At 46.0% G+C, this 17,231-nt stretch overlaps 1 protein-coding gene across 3 annotated transcripts in view; it reads right to left on the bottom strand.

The window, feature by feature from the left end:
* Positions 1 to 17,231, bottom strand: part of LOC144606858 (glutamate receptor ionotropic, kainate 3-like) — a 552,253-nt gene that overhangs the window by 218,538 nt on the left and 316,484 nt on the right. For all 3 annotated transcript variants that reach the window (XM_078423285.1, XM_078423286.1, XM_078423284.1), the window contains one exon: positions 9,118 to 9,341. In XM_078423285.1, the coding sequence (XP_078279411.1) occupies positions 9,118 to 9,341 (224 nt within the window). The remainder of the gene's footprint in view (positions 1 to 9,117; positions 9,342 to 17,231) is intronic.

A 17,231-nucleotide genomic window follows, 5' to 3' on the forward strand; every position in this document is an offset into this window, starting at 1 on the left:
ATGAGAATTACTAGTAACTCTACTTTGAATATTGTTCTCATCCACATCTTTGCTGAGAAACAGTTTAAGAAACAGTTGGATTAAGAAACAGTTAGACAGGTAATGGATAAGACAGGTTTGGAGGGATATGGGCCAAACCGCGGGCAGGTGGGACTAGTAGGAAAAAAACTGCAGATGCTAGTTTAATTTGAAAGTAGACACAAAATGCTGGAGTAACTCAGCTGGTCAGGCAGCATCTCGGGAGAGAAGGCATGGTGACATTTTGGGTCGAGACACCTTCTTCAGACTGAAGAAGGGTCTCATCTCGAAGCGTCACCAATTCCTTCTCTCCCGAGATGCTGCCTGACCCTCTGAGTTACTCCAGCATTTTGTGCCTACCCAGGTGGGACTGGTGCAGCTGGGACATTGTTGGCCGGTGTGGGTGAGTTGGGCTGAAGGGCCTGTTTCCACGCTGTATCACTCTATCTCATTCAAAGCTCAATTACTTTCAAAGATGTGAAAGAAAGAAAGTCGTTTAACACTGCAGGGGGCTATTTAATGACTTTGAAGACATGCTGAATGCTAAACTGCATAAACAAAAAATGATTAATTATGTCTGCAGAAAATGATAATTGAATCATTTTCCTGATGGTGAAGATGAAACATTGGGAGGCAAATAGCAACAATCACAGTCTACTGAAGATGATTTTATACTTCATGGGTACCACACGGGTGTTTTCTCAGCATCAACTCCATCATTCAAGATGTCATCAATACCAATGCCAAATATAAAAATATATTTAAGGGCCTGTCTCAGTTAGGCGATTTTAAGGCGACTGCCGGTGACTAGGCTGTTGCCGAACGTTTGCCGGGGTGTCGCGGGCATGATCGTGAGGAGTCTTCAATGAATCGTAGCGGATCTCGGCGCGTCGTGGAAACATTTACCTGCTAGAAATTTCTGAGCGACAGCTGGCTTGTCGCCAGGTATCGTTGCTTATTGCGGGCGCTGTCTGTCGCACGCTGTCCCCAGGTTTGCTAGGTTGTCGCAGATGCATTTAGAAGCACGTAATATTAAATTAAGAAAAGGCATTTGAAGATACCAGAAGATAGTTTTGTTTAACCAATTTATTTACCGTCAGGACATTTGACAGGTAGATTTTAGGTGACAGATTGACGGTCAGGTAAGCGTGGGAATTTCGCGATGTTTCCGAAGACGGTGTAATCTCTTAGCCAAGTGCTAGTTTCACAAAAAAAGTAACTTGTATCGACCTGACTCGGCATTGTCGTGGTCGTTGTCGTCGGGTAAAAGAAAATGTTGGCGATCTGCTACGACTTTGACAGTCGCCGGCAGTCGCCTTAAAAATCACGTAACTGGGACAGGCCCTTAAGTGGCCTATGAATATAGATCTGTGCAAAGGTATATAAGCCAAACTCTGGTAATAATCCTTTAATTACTAAATTAAAAGATTATTACTAGAGTTTGGCTTATATACCTTTGCACAAATCTATATTCATAGGCCACTTAATTGGACAAAAACTGTTTTTCTAAGCAATATGATGTGCTAGAAGTCTCACTCTTCCAGGTAAAAAAGGATGATTTATGTTCATGGTATCGGTTACATCCCTGTATACTTGCCTGTGTGTTTAGTTTTTAGCTTACTTTACTTTAGAGATACAGCGTAGTAACAGGCCATTCGGCCCACCAAGTCCATGCTGACCAACAGTTACTAGCACTAGTACTATCCTATGCTCTGGGGCCAATTTACAGAAGCCAATTAACCTACAAACCTGCACATCTGGAGTGTGGAGAAAATCACACACCAGAAATCCGCACCCGGAAATAAAACGGCAGTCACAGGGAGAACGTGCAAACTCCTTACAGACAGCACCCGTAGTCAGGATCGAGCTGGCGCTGTAAGGCAGCAACTCTACCGCTGCGCCACTGGGTTGTTCAGACCCTTAACTCCAACTCAACATTGAATTTGATGGAAAAGTATTTACACTAAGCATCCATTAAGTAAGGTGCTACTTCAACCAACGTCTGCTGCGTAACACCACCCCTCAACAATAAAGGTACACTTCATGACGCTGCTAACTGTTGATTAGGGGGTATGGGGAGAAGGCAGGAACGGGGTACTGATTGAGAATGATCAGCCATGATCACATTGAATGGTGGTGCTGGCTCGAGGGGCCGAATGGCTTACTCCTGCACCTATTGTCTATTGTCTATTATTCACCGTACATTGAAAGCCAAGTATCAATGAAGATGGGTGTTAATGATGATTTTCACCATTGCTTCCAATGCACCACCATAGAATTTGGTTGTCAGAGCCAAAGGAAAGTATTCACCTCTTACCACTTCAAGTACCTTCTACTCCACCTGGGAAGAATGAGCTGCTCACCAATGGCCCACAACAGCACTTACAGAAACATGGTGGTAGCTGGGCTTTCTCTGCCCCAAGGAACTGGCCAAGATGATCTCCAAACTCCCTTTCTGTGCAGATGGATCAGCCAAAGCTTTTGAGATTATTTGGAATGTGTGTGGAAACCGGAGCACCTGGAGAAAACCCCGGCAGTCACAGGGAGAACGTGCAAACTCCATACAGACAGCACCCATGAAGGGTCTCGACCCGAAACGTCATCCATTCTTTCTCTCCAGGGATGCTGCCTCACCCGCTGAGTTAATCCTGCTTTTTGTGTCTATCTTCTGAGATTGAGTCAGTTTAAATCAAAGCTTGTCTTTGACATATGGAGTGAGCCTGGTAACTTATCCAAATTCTATTAACAAAACTGATAAGACTCTGGAGACATAACAAAAGCTTCTCACTAGGCCTTGGTGCACGTGACAATAAATTAAAACCAAGCTAAGCTAAACAAGGAACTGCAGATGCTGAAATTTTGAGTTGAATGCAAAGTGCTGGAGGAACACCACTTGTGGAGGGAATGGACAGGCAATGTTTTGCATTGGGACCCTTCTTCATGACAGGTAGGATGTGGAATAACTGGTTTTTTGAGAGAAGGCAAAGCAAACTCCTTGCCCTCCTGCATAACACAGTCCATGCACTTTGAAGATAGGTGTGGAGGTACAAATCACGATTTTGCCTCTATCAATAACCTGCAAGAAACTCATGATTCCTTTAAGTCGTCATCCCTTTAAGAATCCTTTTTGCCACCAATCTTCCCTGGGTAGAGACCAAGTGGTGTGGGCTGCTCTGTTCGAAGTTCAGTTTGGCGTCATCATCCCTGAAGTAATTCTCCAGACTGATGGATATCAGCAATAATAGAACATAGCACCGTGCAGCACAGGGACGGGCCCTTTGGCCCACAATGTTCATGCCCAGTAAAACTAAACTCCTCTGACTGCACCTGATCCGTAGGGCCCCATTCCCTGCATATCCATGTGCCGATCTAAAAGCCTCTTCAAAGTGACCACCGCCTGGCAACAGGCTTGGCTCACCAGCCATCGAACCGGGAACCTGCCTGGAGTGGGCGCTTCGTCCAAGGCTTGTCTCGGACCCGTCTCCAAAGACTGCCCTCTCACCTTAAAATTATGCCCGCTAACCTTTGACACTTCACCCTGGGAAATAGGTCGACCTTATCAATGCCTCCGATAACTTTACAAACTTCTCGCGGCAAAAGACATCAAGGGCATAAAGAGAGCTTTCCATCCTTCTCAATAATGTGAGAGCCTAAAGGGCCTGTCCCAGTTACGCGATTTTTAAGGCGACTGCCGGCGACTGTCAAAGTTGTAGCAGATCGCCAAAATTTTCTTTTACCCTATGACAATGACCACGACAATGCCAAGTCAGGTCGATACAAGTTACTTTTTTTGTGAAACTAGCACCTCGCTAAGAGATTACACCGTCTTCGGAAACATCGCGAAATTCCCACGCTTACCTGACCGTCAAACTGTTGCCTCCAATCTACCTGTCAAATGTCCTGACGGTGAATAAATTGGTTAAACAAAACTATCTTCTGGTATCTTCAAATGCCTTTTCTTAATTTAATATTACGTGCTTCTAAATGCATCTGCGACAACCTAGCAAACCTGGGGACAGCGTGCGACAGACAGCGCCCGCAATAAGCTACGATACCTGGCGACAAGCCAACTGTCGCCGAGAAATTTCTATCTGGAAAATGTTTCCGCGACGTGCCGAGATCCGCTACGATTCATTGAAGACTCCTCACGATCATGCCCGCGACACCCCGGCAAACCTTCGGCAACAGCCTCGTCACCGGCAGTCGCCTTAAAATCGCCTAAGTGGGACAGGCCCTTAAATCTATAAATCTCCCACGCATTGGGTTCTGGATTGGGCACGGTTCAACATTGGTCTCCCCATCCTCCCCCTGCCAAGGGGTGCCATGCATCTGAGTCTTACAGCTTTTACATTACAGCCTGTGTTCAATTTCAGGAGTGAGCTTGTTCCTCTGACAATCTCATTTCCTTCAGTCTGTCTAGCTGAAGTTCCACGCTGCTTCTTGATTTTTACTCGTGATTAAGAATCAAACGGCAGACAGTGTTACCATCTCGACATAATTCACAGTTTATTATCTTAAACCCAACCAGCGAGAGATTAAAAAAATCGTCCTTCTAGCCGTTCCCAGAGTTGATGGGTTCTGATACACAGTGTCACCCCATTAAAGATTTCAAAAGCCACTGAACCAAATCTACAAAAAATAGACTGCAGGAACACAGATTATTAACATGGACCTCTACTTCTAATTAATTTTGAGCCAGATATTTTTCTTATCTGTTCTTTTTTTTGTGCTCTTATCTTTGATTGTCGGAAAGGCACTGCCACAATCCAATTACAGTGGAAGTCATGCATCAGCTTTGTCATCTGCCTTATTACACCTATCGATGTTTAGGTATTAAATTGAAGTCAGATAAGCCACTGTCATATCCCAACAGAGACAGTCCATGATGGCAGCATGCAAGGGAAACCCATACCAGCCCGAGAGCTCTTTTGCCTCTGATATTTCCATCTGCATAAAACTGGAATGATTTATTTATGATAAACTGTTTGAAAGCAATGATTCACTTGGCGCAGTCTGCACGGATGCCCCTGTTATACGTACGTGTGTTAATGTCGATAGCAGGGTGGTTGGAATCCGGGAACTGCAGATGCTGGTTTAAACCAAAGATGGACACAAAGTGCTGGAGTAACTCGGCGGGTCAGGCAGCATCTCTGGAGAGAAGGAATGTGTGACATTTCAGGTATGGACTGAGGAAGGGTCTCAACCCGAAACGTCACCCATTCCTTCTCTCCAGAGATGCTGCCTGACCCGCCGAGCTACTCCAGCGTTTTGTGTCTCTCTTTGGTTGGAATCCGGATGTACGAATCAGTCAATGCAGGCTAAATGGTGCTGACCCTAAATACCATGGAGTGGATGAGGAGCAGTGGACTGCACAAAGCAACATTACATGGCTTTCTCTACAGTACTGTGTTTGCAATTAAATCAAGAGATAGATTTAGATTCAGATTTAGATTTTAGATTTAGAGATACAGCGCGGAAACAGGCCCTTCGGCCCACCGAGTCCGCGCCGCCCAGTGATCCCTGCACATTAACACTATTATCCTACACACACTAGGGACAATTTTTACATTTACCCAGTCAATTAACCTACACACCTGTACGTCTTTGGAGTGTGGGAGGAAACCGAAGATCTCGGAGAAAACACACGCAGGTCACGGGGAGAACGTACAAACTCCGTACAGGCGGCGCCCATAGCCGGGATCGAACCCAGGTCTCCGGCGCTGCATTCGCTGTAAGGCAGCAACTCTACCGCTTTGCCACCATGCCGCCAGATAACCAGATAACCTTGTGGTAAGAACGGTCTCTTTCCAATGCTAAACCTGAAATCTGGAACATTATGCATGCCCTTTGGCCTGTGCTGAATTTACTTAAGACTTTCGACTTTAGAGGGATACAGCATGGAAGCAGGCCCTTCGGCCCACCGTGTCTGCTCCGACCAGTGACCACCGCGTACACTAGCTCTATTCTGTGCACTTACAATTTTAGCAAAGCCAATTAACCTGCAAACCTGCAAACCTGCATGTCTTTGGAGTGCGGGAGGAAACCGGAGCACCCGGAGAAAACAAACAAAGTCACAGGGAGAACGTACAAACTACATGCAGACAGCACCCGTAGTCAGGATCGAACCTGTGTCTGTGGCACTGTGAGGCAACAACTCTACCGCAGCGTCCAGTCCTGTCCTGATAACCACCAAGTTGCAAAGCTCAGGGTGTCACGGTTGTTTGGAACAAAGGCATCAACTTTCATAAGGTCATGTGATCGGAGCAGAATGTGGCCATTCGGCCCATCAAGACTACTGCACCATTCAATCATGGCTGATCTCCCTCTCCCTCCTAGCCCCATTCTCCTGCCTTTTCCCATAACCCCTGACACCCATACTAATCATGAATCTGTCTATCTCTGCCTTACGTTTTTAGTTTAGTTTAGAAATACAGCGCAGAAACAGGCCCTCTGGCCCAGCGAGTCTACGCTGACCAGCGATCCCCGCACATTAACACTATCCTACACAGTAGGGACAATGCAGAGTATCCAGTATGGCCAGGCCAGGCCAGGGAGAGGCAGGGCTCAGCACGGTCAGTGGGTGTGAAAGGGACACCTTCATCATCACCTTTGCTCCATATTTAATCTCAATGCTGGATTATACTTTGCGGACCAGCTCGATCATTTACCCTGAGTTCAAGAGCTCTTCCTACAGCCATTGCATCGTGAAAATTGTCGACAGCCCTTTCTGTTAGAAAGTTCCGCAGATTCAAACTGAAGAGGTCTCTCCTCATTTCAGTGCTGAATGATACTTTATTATCACGAGTGACATGCCTGCCGGCCACACGCCACTCGGTCCTCTACTGGTCAGTGCAGCGGCGTTCACAAGAACTTCCAACGTCCCTCCTCGCACCTCAAACGTCCTCCTCGCTCCACGATGGCCTATCTTACGCATCGAGGAGCGTATCAAACAATGAACACGCACCATAGAATGAACACGCACCAAAGAATGAACACGCACCATAGAATGAACACGCACCAAAGAATGAACATGCACCAAACCATGAACACGCACCATAGATTGAACACGCACCATAGAATGAACACGCACCATAGAATGAACACGCACCAAACCATGAACTTGCACCAAAGAACGAACACGCACCAAAGAATGAACATGCACCAAAGAATGAACACGCACCAAAGAATGAACACACACCATAGAATGAACACGCACCATAGAATGAACACGCACCAAACCATGAACATGCACCAAACCATGAACACGCACCATAGAATGAACACGCACCATAGAATGAACACGCACCATAGAATGAACACGCACCAAAGAATGAACACGCACCAAAGAATGAACACGCACCAAAGAATGAACACGCACCAAAGAACGAACACGCACCAAACCATGAACATGCACCAAACCATGAACACGCACCATAGAATGAACACGCACCATAGAATGAACACGCACCATAGAATGAACACGCACCAAACAATGAACACGCACCAAAGAATGTACAATATTTTAAGAGAGTGGTCGTGCCAGACACAAGTTACATCAGATAGCTCTGGTCAATTCTCTGAATGCATTCAAGAGAGAGCTGGATAGAGCTCTTAAGGATAGCGGAGTCAGGGGGTATGGGGAGAAGGCAGGAACGGGGTACTGATTGAGAATGATCAGCCATGATCACATTGAATGGCGGTGCTGGCTCGAAGGGCCGAATGGCCTCCTCCTGCACCTATTGTCTATTGTCTATAAGAGGTTGCAATGAGAAGAGGTGAGTGATTCTCCCTCACTCCCAGTGCATCACTGGCCCATTTGTATGCTGTACAACTATTGAAAACCATCATTCAGTGGAACCTTGATGGAAAATAAATGCCAGTATAGATACACAAGACCAAACAATCTTGCTTTAGTTTAGTTTAGCTTAGTTTAGAGATGCAGCGCAGAAACAGGCCATTCGGCCCACTGAGTTCACGCCAACCAGCGATCCCCGCACGCTAGCACTATCCTACACGCACTAGGGACATTTTACAATTTTCCAAGCCAATTAGCCTACTAACTTGTAAGTATTTGGAGTATCGGAGGAAACCGGAGCACCTGGAGAAAACCCACGCAAGTCATAAGGAGAACTTACAAAGTCCGTACAGACTGCACCCGTAGTCAGGATTGAACCCAGGTCTCTGGCGCTGTGAGGCAGCAACTCTACCGCTGCACCACCATGCAACATGATTAAATGGCAGTGACCAGATGCCCCGACCTCCCTTAAATGAGGAATATCTTGGTCTCCAAGCAATTGAGAGAGAACCCAAACTTTGTGTCTTGTTTTCCAAGGTATTGGACATTGCAATACTGCCGCATAATCACACACCCAGTTCATTAATATTTTCAATTGAGCAGCAAAGATTATACAGATTAAATATTTTGGCAAAAATGTATAAAAGATGGAGAGATGACTGATGTGACAGGAGCAGAATTAAGCCATTTGGTCCATTAAGTCTATTCCGCCTTTCAGGGTGGCACGGTGGTGCAGCAGTAGAGCTAGTGCCTTAAAGCACGGAGACCTGAGTTTGACCCTGACTATGGGTGCTGTCTGTCAGAGTTTGTATGTTCCCACCGTGACCTGCGTGGCTTTTTTTCCGGGTGCCTCGGTTTCCTACCACACTCCAAAGATGTACAGTTTTGTAGATTAGTTGGCTTTGGTAAAATTGTAAATTGTCCCTAGTGTGTGTAGGATAGTGTTAGTGTGCGGGGATCGCTGGTCGGTGTGGACTCAGTGGGCCAAATGGTCTCTTTCCGTGCTGTATCTCTATACTAAAAAAATTTTAAAGACTGAATAAGTTCGTAAGTTGATAAGTGACATCTACTCAGTCATTCAATCATGGCCGATCTATAGTCACAAAGCCATTCTTATAGTCACAAAGTCAGTCTGAAGAAGGGTCTCGACCCGAAACGTCGCCCATTCCTTCTCTCCCGAGATGCTGACTGGCCCGCTGAGTTACTCCAGCATTTTGTGAATAAATACCTTCGATTTGTACCAGCATCTGCAGTTATTTTCTTATAGTCACAAAGCGATGAGTTTAATGTCAACTCCATCTTACCTGGCTATGACAAAGAGCACACAGCTGACTCCAAAGTAGGCCAATAAGATGTACATCCAAATGTCTGGAGAGAGAGGATTGAGGAAGGAGAAGACACCAGCGTTTGTTCCATTCGATTTTCGGTACAAAATACTGATCCCCAACGTCATGAAGGGCTTTGAGAAATCAATGACCTTCTCCCGGGCGTAGGTAATGGTGAGTGGAGCCACAGCAAGGTCAGCTTTCTGCGGAGGGAAAGGTGCTCATTAAATAAAAGTTTTATCAATCTTATTTTTAAATTACGTTTCATTGAAAGTGCGCAGATGAATTGTAACGTGGAACCGCATCATTAAATAACCACAAATCACACGTATTATGTGTCTGTCAGAAGCCCTCTCTGTTTCCTGCAATTAAAAGCTTTTATTTGTCAGATTGATGGCAGTGATATATACTCATAATAGTTAATACACCGACAGCAGAATAACAGAGGGATGAATGTCAAAATAAATCAGAGGTTCCTGTGCAATGCAGTGAGCATGGTGGTATGGAGTTGGATTTGGATCAGAGGTGGTCCGACCACAGATGCACAGATCTGGTCCTCCCAACTTCCATCCTTCTGAAGGAAAGATCTCAAGATACTAACAAATGTTGATCCTAGCTTTCAAGCAAAGGCCATGTTGTGCAATAGAGTCCCTGGAACTGGTGTGCCACAATGCCGAATAATATATGCTGCATTTATATCTTCCTCTTGCCTCCACCTACTGTACTTGAGTTTGGATTAACTGTGGTTATGTACAAGTCCACCACCGATTTTCTGATAACTGATGGCCTGACATCCCCTTTACTAGGGGCAACATTTTCTTAATTCTTTATTCTTAATTGTTAACTGTATGTTTGGGTTGGCATTTATAAGCGGGGCACCAAAGCACATTCCTTGTATACGCACATACTTGGCCAATAAACCTATTCATTCATTCATTCAAATTACGAGAGGGCACTTGAAACTTCCCCGCGGAAGGTCCCACTGAAAGTGTGGTGCCTAGGCCCAGTGAGGCGGTCGATCACTACTTCAATCCTCACTACCACTACCTCAGACTGAACAAGGGTCTCGACCCGAAACGTCACCCATTCCTTCTCTTCTGAGATGCTGCCTGACCTGCTGAGTTGCTCCAGCATTTTGTGAATAAATACCTTCGATTTGTACCAGCATCTGCAGTTATTTTCTTACAGTGGTTATGAAATGATCAGTCAGTTTCTCATGGCAGTATTCAACAGTTGTGCTTGTCTCTTCCTGTGACTGAACTATTACCTTTACCCCTCTCACAATTTTTTTGTCTTTGGTGAAATGGAATATTTTATTTCACTATTCTTCTGTACAATTCCTTCATCCTCTTCCTCTCTCCAGCTATTTCTGTTAATCAATCCGAATGCATTTATCGATATTTACCTTTTCTTTTCACATACTTTATTGCAAATTTCCTCTCATCCCCCCATTTCTGTTCCCTGTGCCCCACCAGTAAGCACACCCGCTTCTCTCCCCCCCCCCCACATCCCCTTCCATCTACATTCCTTCCTCTAGCTTCACATTGCATCCCACCTCGCTCCGTATCTTCTTATCTCACCACCCTTTTTGTCTTTTCATCTCTGGCCCTTGTCCAACCATGTTTCCGTCAAAGCCACCCTGACCTGTATCCACCTATTGCTGGCTAGGCTTTGTCCTGCTCCTTCCTCTCTTCCAGCTTCTCCCCCCCCCCCCCCCCACCCCACCCATCGCAATGTCTGCATGCGATATCACACAACGAAAGCTGTTCACTGTACCACAGTACACGAGACAATAAACTAAACTGAAGAAGGATCTCAACCTGAAACGTCACCTATCCATGTTCTCCAGAGATGCTGCCTGACCCGCTGAGTTACTCCAGCACTTTGTGTCTTTTTTTCTCTCCCTTTTCTCCCTGACACACAGAACTACTCAGGAGTTCAGTACGTTACCCAGCCTCTTGTCTCAAAATCCAATTAGTTCCTTATTCCTCTGCAGAACCAACATTTATTTTATTCAAAAATAATCGCCAGTTGCCATTGCACTTAAATGCAAGTCATACAAATTAACACTCATACTAATCTGACGGGCAGAAGTCTATGGAGATCTTTGGTCACGTGGGGAATTTTTCAGAGCGTTGAAAGTATCACTGAATAGTTTTGATGGTGATGTTATTGTTCAAGATGAAAAGGCAAGTCTGCAATTGGTTCAAACATCATTGTTATTAAATGCCATTCATTAATTAGGAAATCTACTTCCCTTTTTATGCTCAACAAATTGCATGAATCTAACTTCAAACTAAAATATTTTTCTGTTCTGTCCAGTTGTTGTTTTCATATATTGTTGTCTATCGACTGTTCTGTCCTGCCTGCTGTGCTTCATCATTCCCTCATTTTGTTCATCCTGTTATTACTCAAAATGAATACCCTTGACAATTTGCAAAAGCTGTTTCATAAAAATTGACTCGGAAAGTATACTCTGGACCCCATGAATTCATTCACTTTTTTAATTTTCAGCATGATTAGGGCAGTGCATTTCGTTTCCTGTTATTTTTCCTGGGACACAGATATCAGGCTGCGTTCTCCATCTCTTTTCCAGCATTCGGTGGGTTTCTGCTGTGATCGTGAATTGGTCTTGTCACTTCTGTTACTGCCCAGCTGTGCCACTTTGTACAAGGAAGACAATGCCAACTCAGTCTCATCCGACCAGCTCCGTGGGACCTGAGGCTTCATGCTTCCTTCCTTCGGCAAGTCAAGCTGGGCAGGAAACTCACTATCCACTTTCTCATTCTCCAATTCAAACATCTTCTCTCTTCCTTCTCTGTTCTCCCCGTCACGCCTTTTATCCTCTCTTTTGCTTTTGTTCTCACATCTCTCAATTTCCTGGTCGATACAAAATGCTGGAGTAACTCAGAGGGTCAGGCAGCATTTCGGGAGATAAGGAATGGGTGTCGAGACCCTTCTTCAGACTGAGGTGCTGCCTGACCCGTTGAGTTACTCCAGCATTTTGTGTCAACCAGCGTCTGCAGTTATTTTCCTACTCTCTCAATTTCCTCCTCTCTTCCACACCTCTTCTCCTTTCTCACATCTCCTTTCTTCTATTTTCACATCTCCCCACCTCTTCCCCATCTCTTCCCTTTCTCAGTTTCTCTTCTTTCTCTTACCTTTTCCTCACTCTCACATTTCTCTTTCGTTACATCTCTCCTCTTCCTGATTTTTTCCTTTCTCTCTTCTTCTTTAGTTCTTTCATCTTTCCTCTTCCTCTCACCATTTCTCTCATTTTCCTCCCTTCTCCCAATCTTCCTTCTTTTGACATTGCAATACTTTTCTTAGCTTAGTTTAGTTTAGAGATACAGCGCGGAAACAGGCCCTTCGGCCCACCCAGGTCCCGCGCCGACCAGCGATCCCCACACATTAACACTATCCTACACACACTAGGGACAATTTTTACATTTACCAAGCCAATTAACCTACAAACCTGCACGTCTTTGGAGTGTGGGAGGAAACCGAAGATCTCGGAGAAAACCCACGCAGGTCATGGGGAGAACGTACAACCTCCGTACACATAGCACAAGTAGTAGGGATCGAACCCTGATCTCCGGCGGTGCATTCGCTGTAAGGCAGCAACTCTACCGCTGTGCCACCGTGACCGCCCTTGTTGCCAAAGTGAGTAACATTTACAGTCGATGCATCCAGAATTTTCCCATGAGCAGTCGTAAACGGGTGGAAAGAGTTGGAAGCCAAATCTAGGGCAAACTTAACATCTTTAACAGTTTAGTTTAGTTTTTGTCATATGTACCAAGATACAGTGAAAAGCTGTCCCAGTTACACGATTTATAAGGCGACTGTCAAAGTCGTAGCAGATCACCAACATTTTCTTTGACCCTACGACAATGACCACGTCAATGCTGAGTCAGGTCGATACAAGTTACTTTTTTTGTGAAACTAGCACCTGGCTAAGAGATTACACCGTCTTCGGAAACATCGCAAAATTCCCACGCTTACCTGACCGTCAAACTGTCCCCTCCAATCTACCTGTCAAATGTCCTGACGGTAAATAAATTGGTTAAACACAACTATCTTCTGGTATCTTCAAATGCCTTTTCTTAATTTAATATTATGTGCTTCTAAATGCATCTGCGACAACCTAGCAAACCTGGGGACAGCGTGCGACAGACAGCGCCCGCAATAAGCTACGATACCTGGCGACAAGCCAGCTGTCACCGAGAAATTTCTATCTGGATTTTTTTTCCGCGACGCGCCGACGAGATCCACTACGATTCATTGAAGACTCCTCACGATCATGCCTGCGACACCCCGGCAAACGTTCAGCGACAGCCTAGTCACCGGCAGTCGCCTAACTGGGACAGGCCCTTTTATTGTTATATGCTAACCAATCAGTGGAAAGACTATACATGATTATAATCAGGATATCCACAATGTACACACACAGGATATAGAGAATAGCATTTAGTGCACGATAAAGTCCAGTAAAATCCAATTAATGATAGTCTGAGGGTCTCCAATGAGGTAGATGGTGGGTCAGGATGGCTCTCTGGATGTTTTGACAACATTAATTGCTCCAAGTGAGATGTTTCAACAGTGCACCACCTGAGGTGTATTCTATGAGTCAATCTCACTGCCCGACTCATGGGTGTGGAGGGTGGGTACCGACTCAAACCATCCACAACCGGTGCCGTTTAGTTTAGTTTAGAAATTCAGCACGAAAACAGGCCCACACTGACCATCGATCACCCGTTCACACCAGTTCAATATTATCTCCCGAACTCATCCGCTCCTCACACATCAAGGACATTTAATTTAAAGAGGCCAATTAACAAAGAATCCCACATACGTTTGGGATGTGGGAGGAAACCGGAGCACCTGAAGGAAACCCATGTAGTCCCAGGGGGAACATGCAAATTCCACTTAGACAGCACCCAAGGTCAGGATGGAAGCAGGGTTTCTGGCTCCGTGAGGCAGCAGCTCTACCGCTGTGCCACCATGGTACTCAGTGGTGATAGGTACTTCCAATGTACCCATCAGGTACATTGATAGTATGATACTTCCAATGGATACTGATCTTTAGTGATCTTCATGTGACTCAGGTTGGTCCACAATGTTTATTTGCCCAACTCTCAAACTTCATCACTGCTTCTGTTGCAGGAGAACATCATCTTTCACTGAGTCACTGCAAGATTCATTGCAGGCTGTATTTTGTGAAATTGTCATTGTTGAATATAAATCAATACAGCTTTGAACAAAATAATTACAGTCAGATTAGTTTTGATTCAAGGCACCAGCCACTGAATCTGAGAAGCAAAATTCATTCTGTAAATATTAGACTGTATCAAAAGGCAAATGGATTATTGTTTCCCATTGTTGTTGACAATGTGGGCAGTTGCTAAACCTCATCTTCAATAAGCTTCCTGCTGGAGTGGAACTGATTAACACACGTGCAGCACGGTGGCGCAGCGGTAGAGTTGCTGCCCGATAGGACCACAGACCGGGTTCAATCTTGATTATGGGTGCTTGTCTGTACGTTCTCCCTGAGACATGCGTGGGTTTTCTCCGGTTTCCTCCCACACTCCAAAGACGTACAGGTTTGTAGGTTAATTGGCTTGGTATAAATGTAAAATTGTCCCACGTGTGTGTGAGATCGTGTAAGTGTGCAGAGATTACTGGTCGGCACAGACCCGGTGGGCCGAAGGGCCTAAACCCATCTGAGTCTCTGTTCCAGAACCAATATCATCAGTAGTCGAGGTGCAGGTGTAAACAACACTCAAATTCACATACACTTTTAGTTTAGTTTTTAGTTTAGAGATGCAGTGCGGAAAGAGGTCCTTCGGCCCACCGGCCCACCGAGTCCACGTCGTCCAGCGATCACCTTGTACTAGCTCTATCCTTCACACTACGAACAATTCGAGATGGATTCTTAGAACAGCTTGTACTGGAGCCTACCAGGGAGAAGGCAATTCTGGATTTAGTGTTGTGTAATGATCCTGATCTGATAAGGGGACTAGAGGTAAAAGAGCCATTAGGAGGCAGTGATCACAACATGATAAGTTTTACTCTGCAAATGGAAAGGCAGAAGGGAAAATCGGAAGTGTCGGTATTGCAGTATAGCAAAGGGGATTACAGAGGCATGAGGCGGGAGCTGGCCAAAATTGATTGGAAGGAGGCCCTAGCAGGGAAGACGGTAGAACAGCAATGGCAGGTATTCCTGGGAATAATGCAGAGGTTGCAGGATCAATTTATTCCAAAGAGGTGGAAAGACTCTAAGGGGAGTAAGAGACACCTGTGGCTGACAAGGGAAGTCAGGGACAGCATAAAAATTAAGGAGAGGAAGTATAACATAGCAAAGAAGAGTGGGAAGACAGAGGATTGGGACTCTTTTAAAGAGCAACAAAAGTTAACTAAAAAGGCAATACGAGGAGAAAAGATGAGGTACGAGGGTAAACTAGCCAATAATATAAAGGAGGATAGCAAAAGTTTTTTTAGGTACGTGAAGAGGAAAAAAATAGTCAAGGCAAATGTGGGTCCCTTGAAGACAGAAGCAGGGGAATTTATTATGGGGAACAAAGAAATGGCAGACGAGTTAAACCGTTACTTTGGATCTGTCTTCACTGAGGAAGATACACACAATCTCCCAAATGTTCTAGGGGCTGGAGAACCTAGGGTGATGGAGGAACTGAAGGAAATCCACATTAGGCAGGAAATGGTTTTGGGTAGACTGATGGGACTGAAGGCTGATAAATCCCCAGGGCCTGATGGTCTGCATCCCAGAGTACTTAAGGAGGTGGCTCTAGAAATAGTGGAAGCATTGGAGATCATTTTTCAATGTTCTATAGATTCAGGATCAGTTCCTGTGGATTGGAGAATAGCATAACATAACATAACAACACTTTATTGTCACTCGGCACAACACCGAGCGAAATTTCAGCAGTCACACAAAACACAGCAAAAAAAGAAAAGAACACAGGACACCCGACCCCAACACAAACATCCATCACAGTGACTCCAAACGCCCCCTCACTGTGATGGAGGCAACAAAACTTCCCCTCTCTTCCCCCCGCACCCACGGACAGGCAGCTCGACCCCTACCGAGGCAAACGACACGCACAGCCCCCGCAAGGGGATGGAAGGCCCCCCGGCCGAGCCGCCCCGGGCACCGAAACGTCCCGCAGCCACACCGGGCGATGTTAAGTCCAGCGGCCAAGCCACACCGGGCACTGATACGTCCCGCGGCCGCACCGGGCGATATTAAGTCCAGCGGCCAAGCCACACCGGGCACTGAAACGTCCCGCTGCCGAGCCGCACCGGGCACTGAAACGTCCCGCAGCCACACCGGGCACTGAAACGTCCCGCTGCCGAGCCGCACCGGGCACTGAAACGTCCCGCAGCCACACCGGGCGATGTTAAGTCCAGCGGCCAAGCCACACCGGGCACTGAAACGTCCCGCACCCGAGCCGCACCGGGCACTGAAACGTCCCGCAGCCACACCGGGCGATGTTAAGTCCAGCGGCCGAGCCGCACCGGGCACTGAAATGTCCCGCGGCCGAGCCGAGCCGCGCCTGCGATGTTAAGGCCCACAGCCGAGCCGCGCCCCGGGGAAGAGACCCAATAAAAGAAAGGTTTCCCCCCGCCCCCCCCCACCCCACAACTGTTATCCCACTTTTTAAGAAAGGAGGGAGAGAGAAAACGGGTAATTATAGACCAGTTAGTCTGACATCAGTGGTGGGGAAAATGCTGGAGTCAATTATAAAAGACGAAATTGCTGAGCATTTGGATAGCAGTAACGGGATCGTTCCGAGTCAGCATGGATTTACGAAGGGGAAATCATGCTTGACAAATCTACTGGAATTTTTTGAGGATGTAACTAGGAAAATTGACAAGGGAGAGTCAGTGGATGTGGTGTACCTCGACTTTCAGAAAGCCTTCGACAAGGTCCCACATAGGAGATTAGTGGGCAAAATTAGGGCACATGGTATTGGGGGTAGGGTACTGACATGGATAGAAAATTGGTTAACAGACAGAAAGCAAAGAGTGGGGATAAATGGGTCCCTTTCGGAATGGCAGGCAGTGACCAGTGGGGT

This window comes from Rhinoraja longicauda, chromosome 27 (assembly GCF_053455715.1).
Source record: "Rhinoraja longicauda isolate Sanriku21f chromosome 27, sRhiLon1.1, whole genome shotgun sequence".
Classification (NCBI taxonomy): domain Eukaryota; kingdom Metazoa; phylum Chordata; class Chondrichthyes; order Rajiformes; family Arhynchobatidae; genus Rhinoraja; species Rhinoraja longicauda.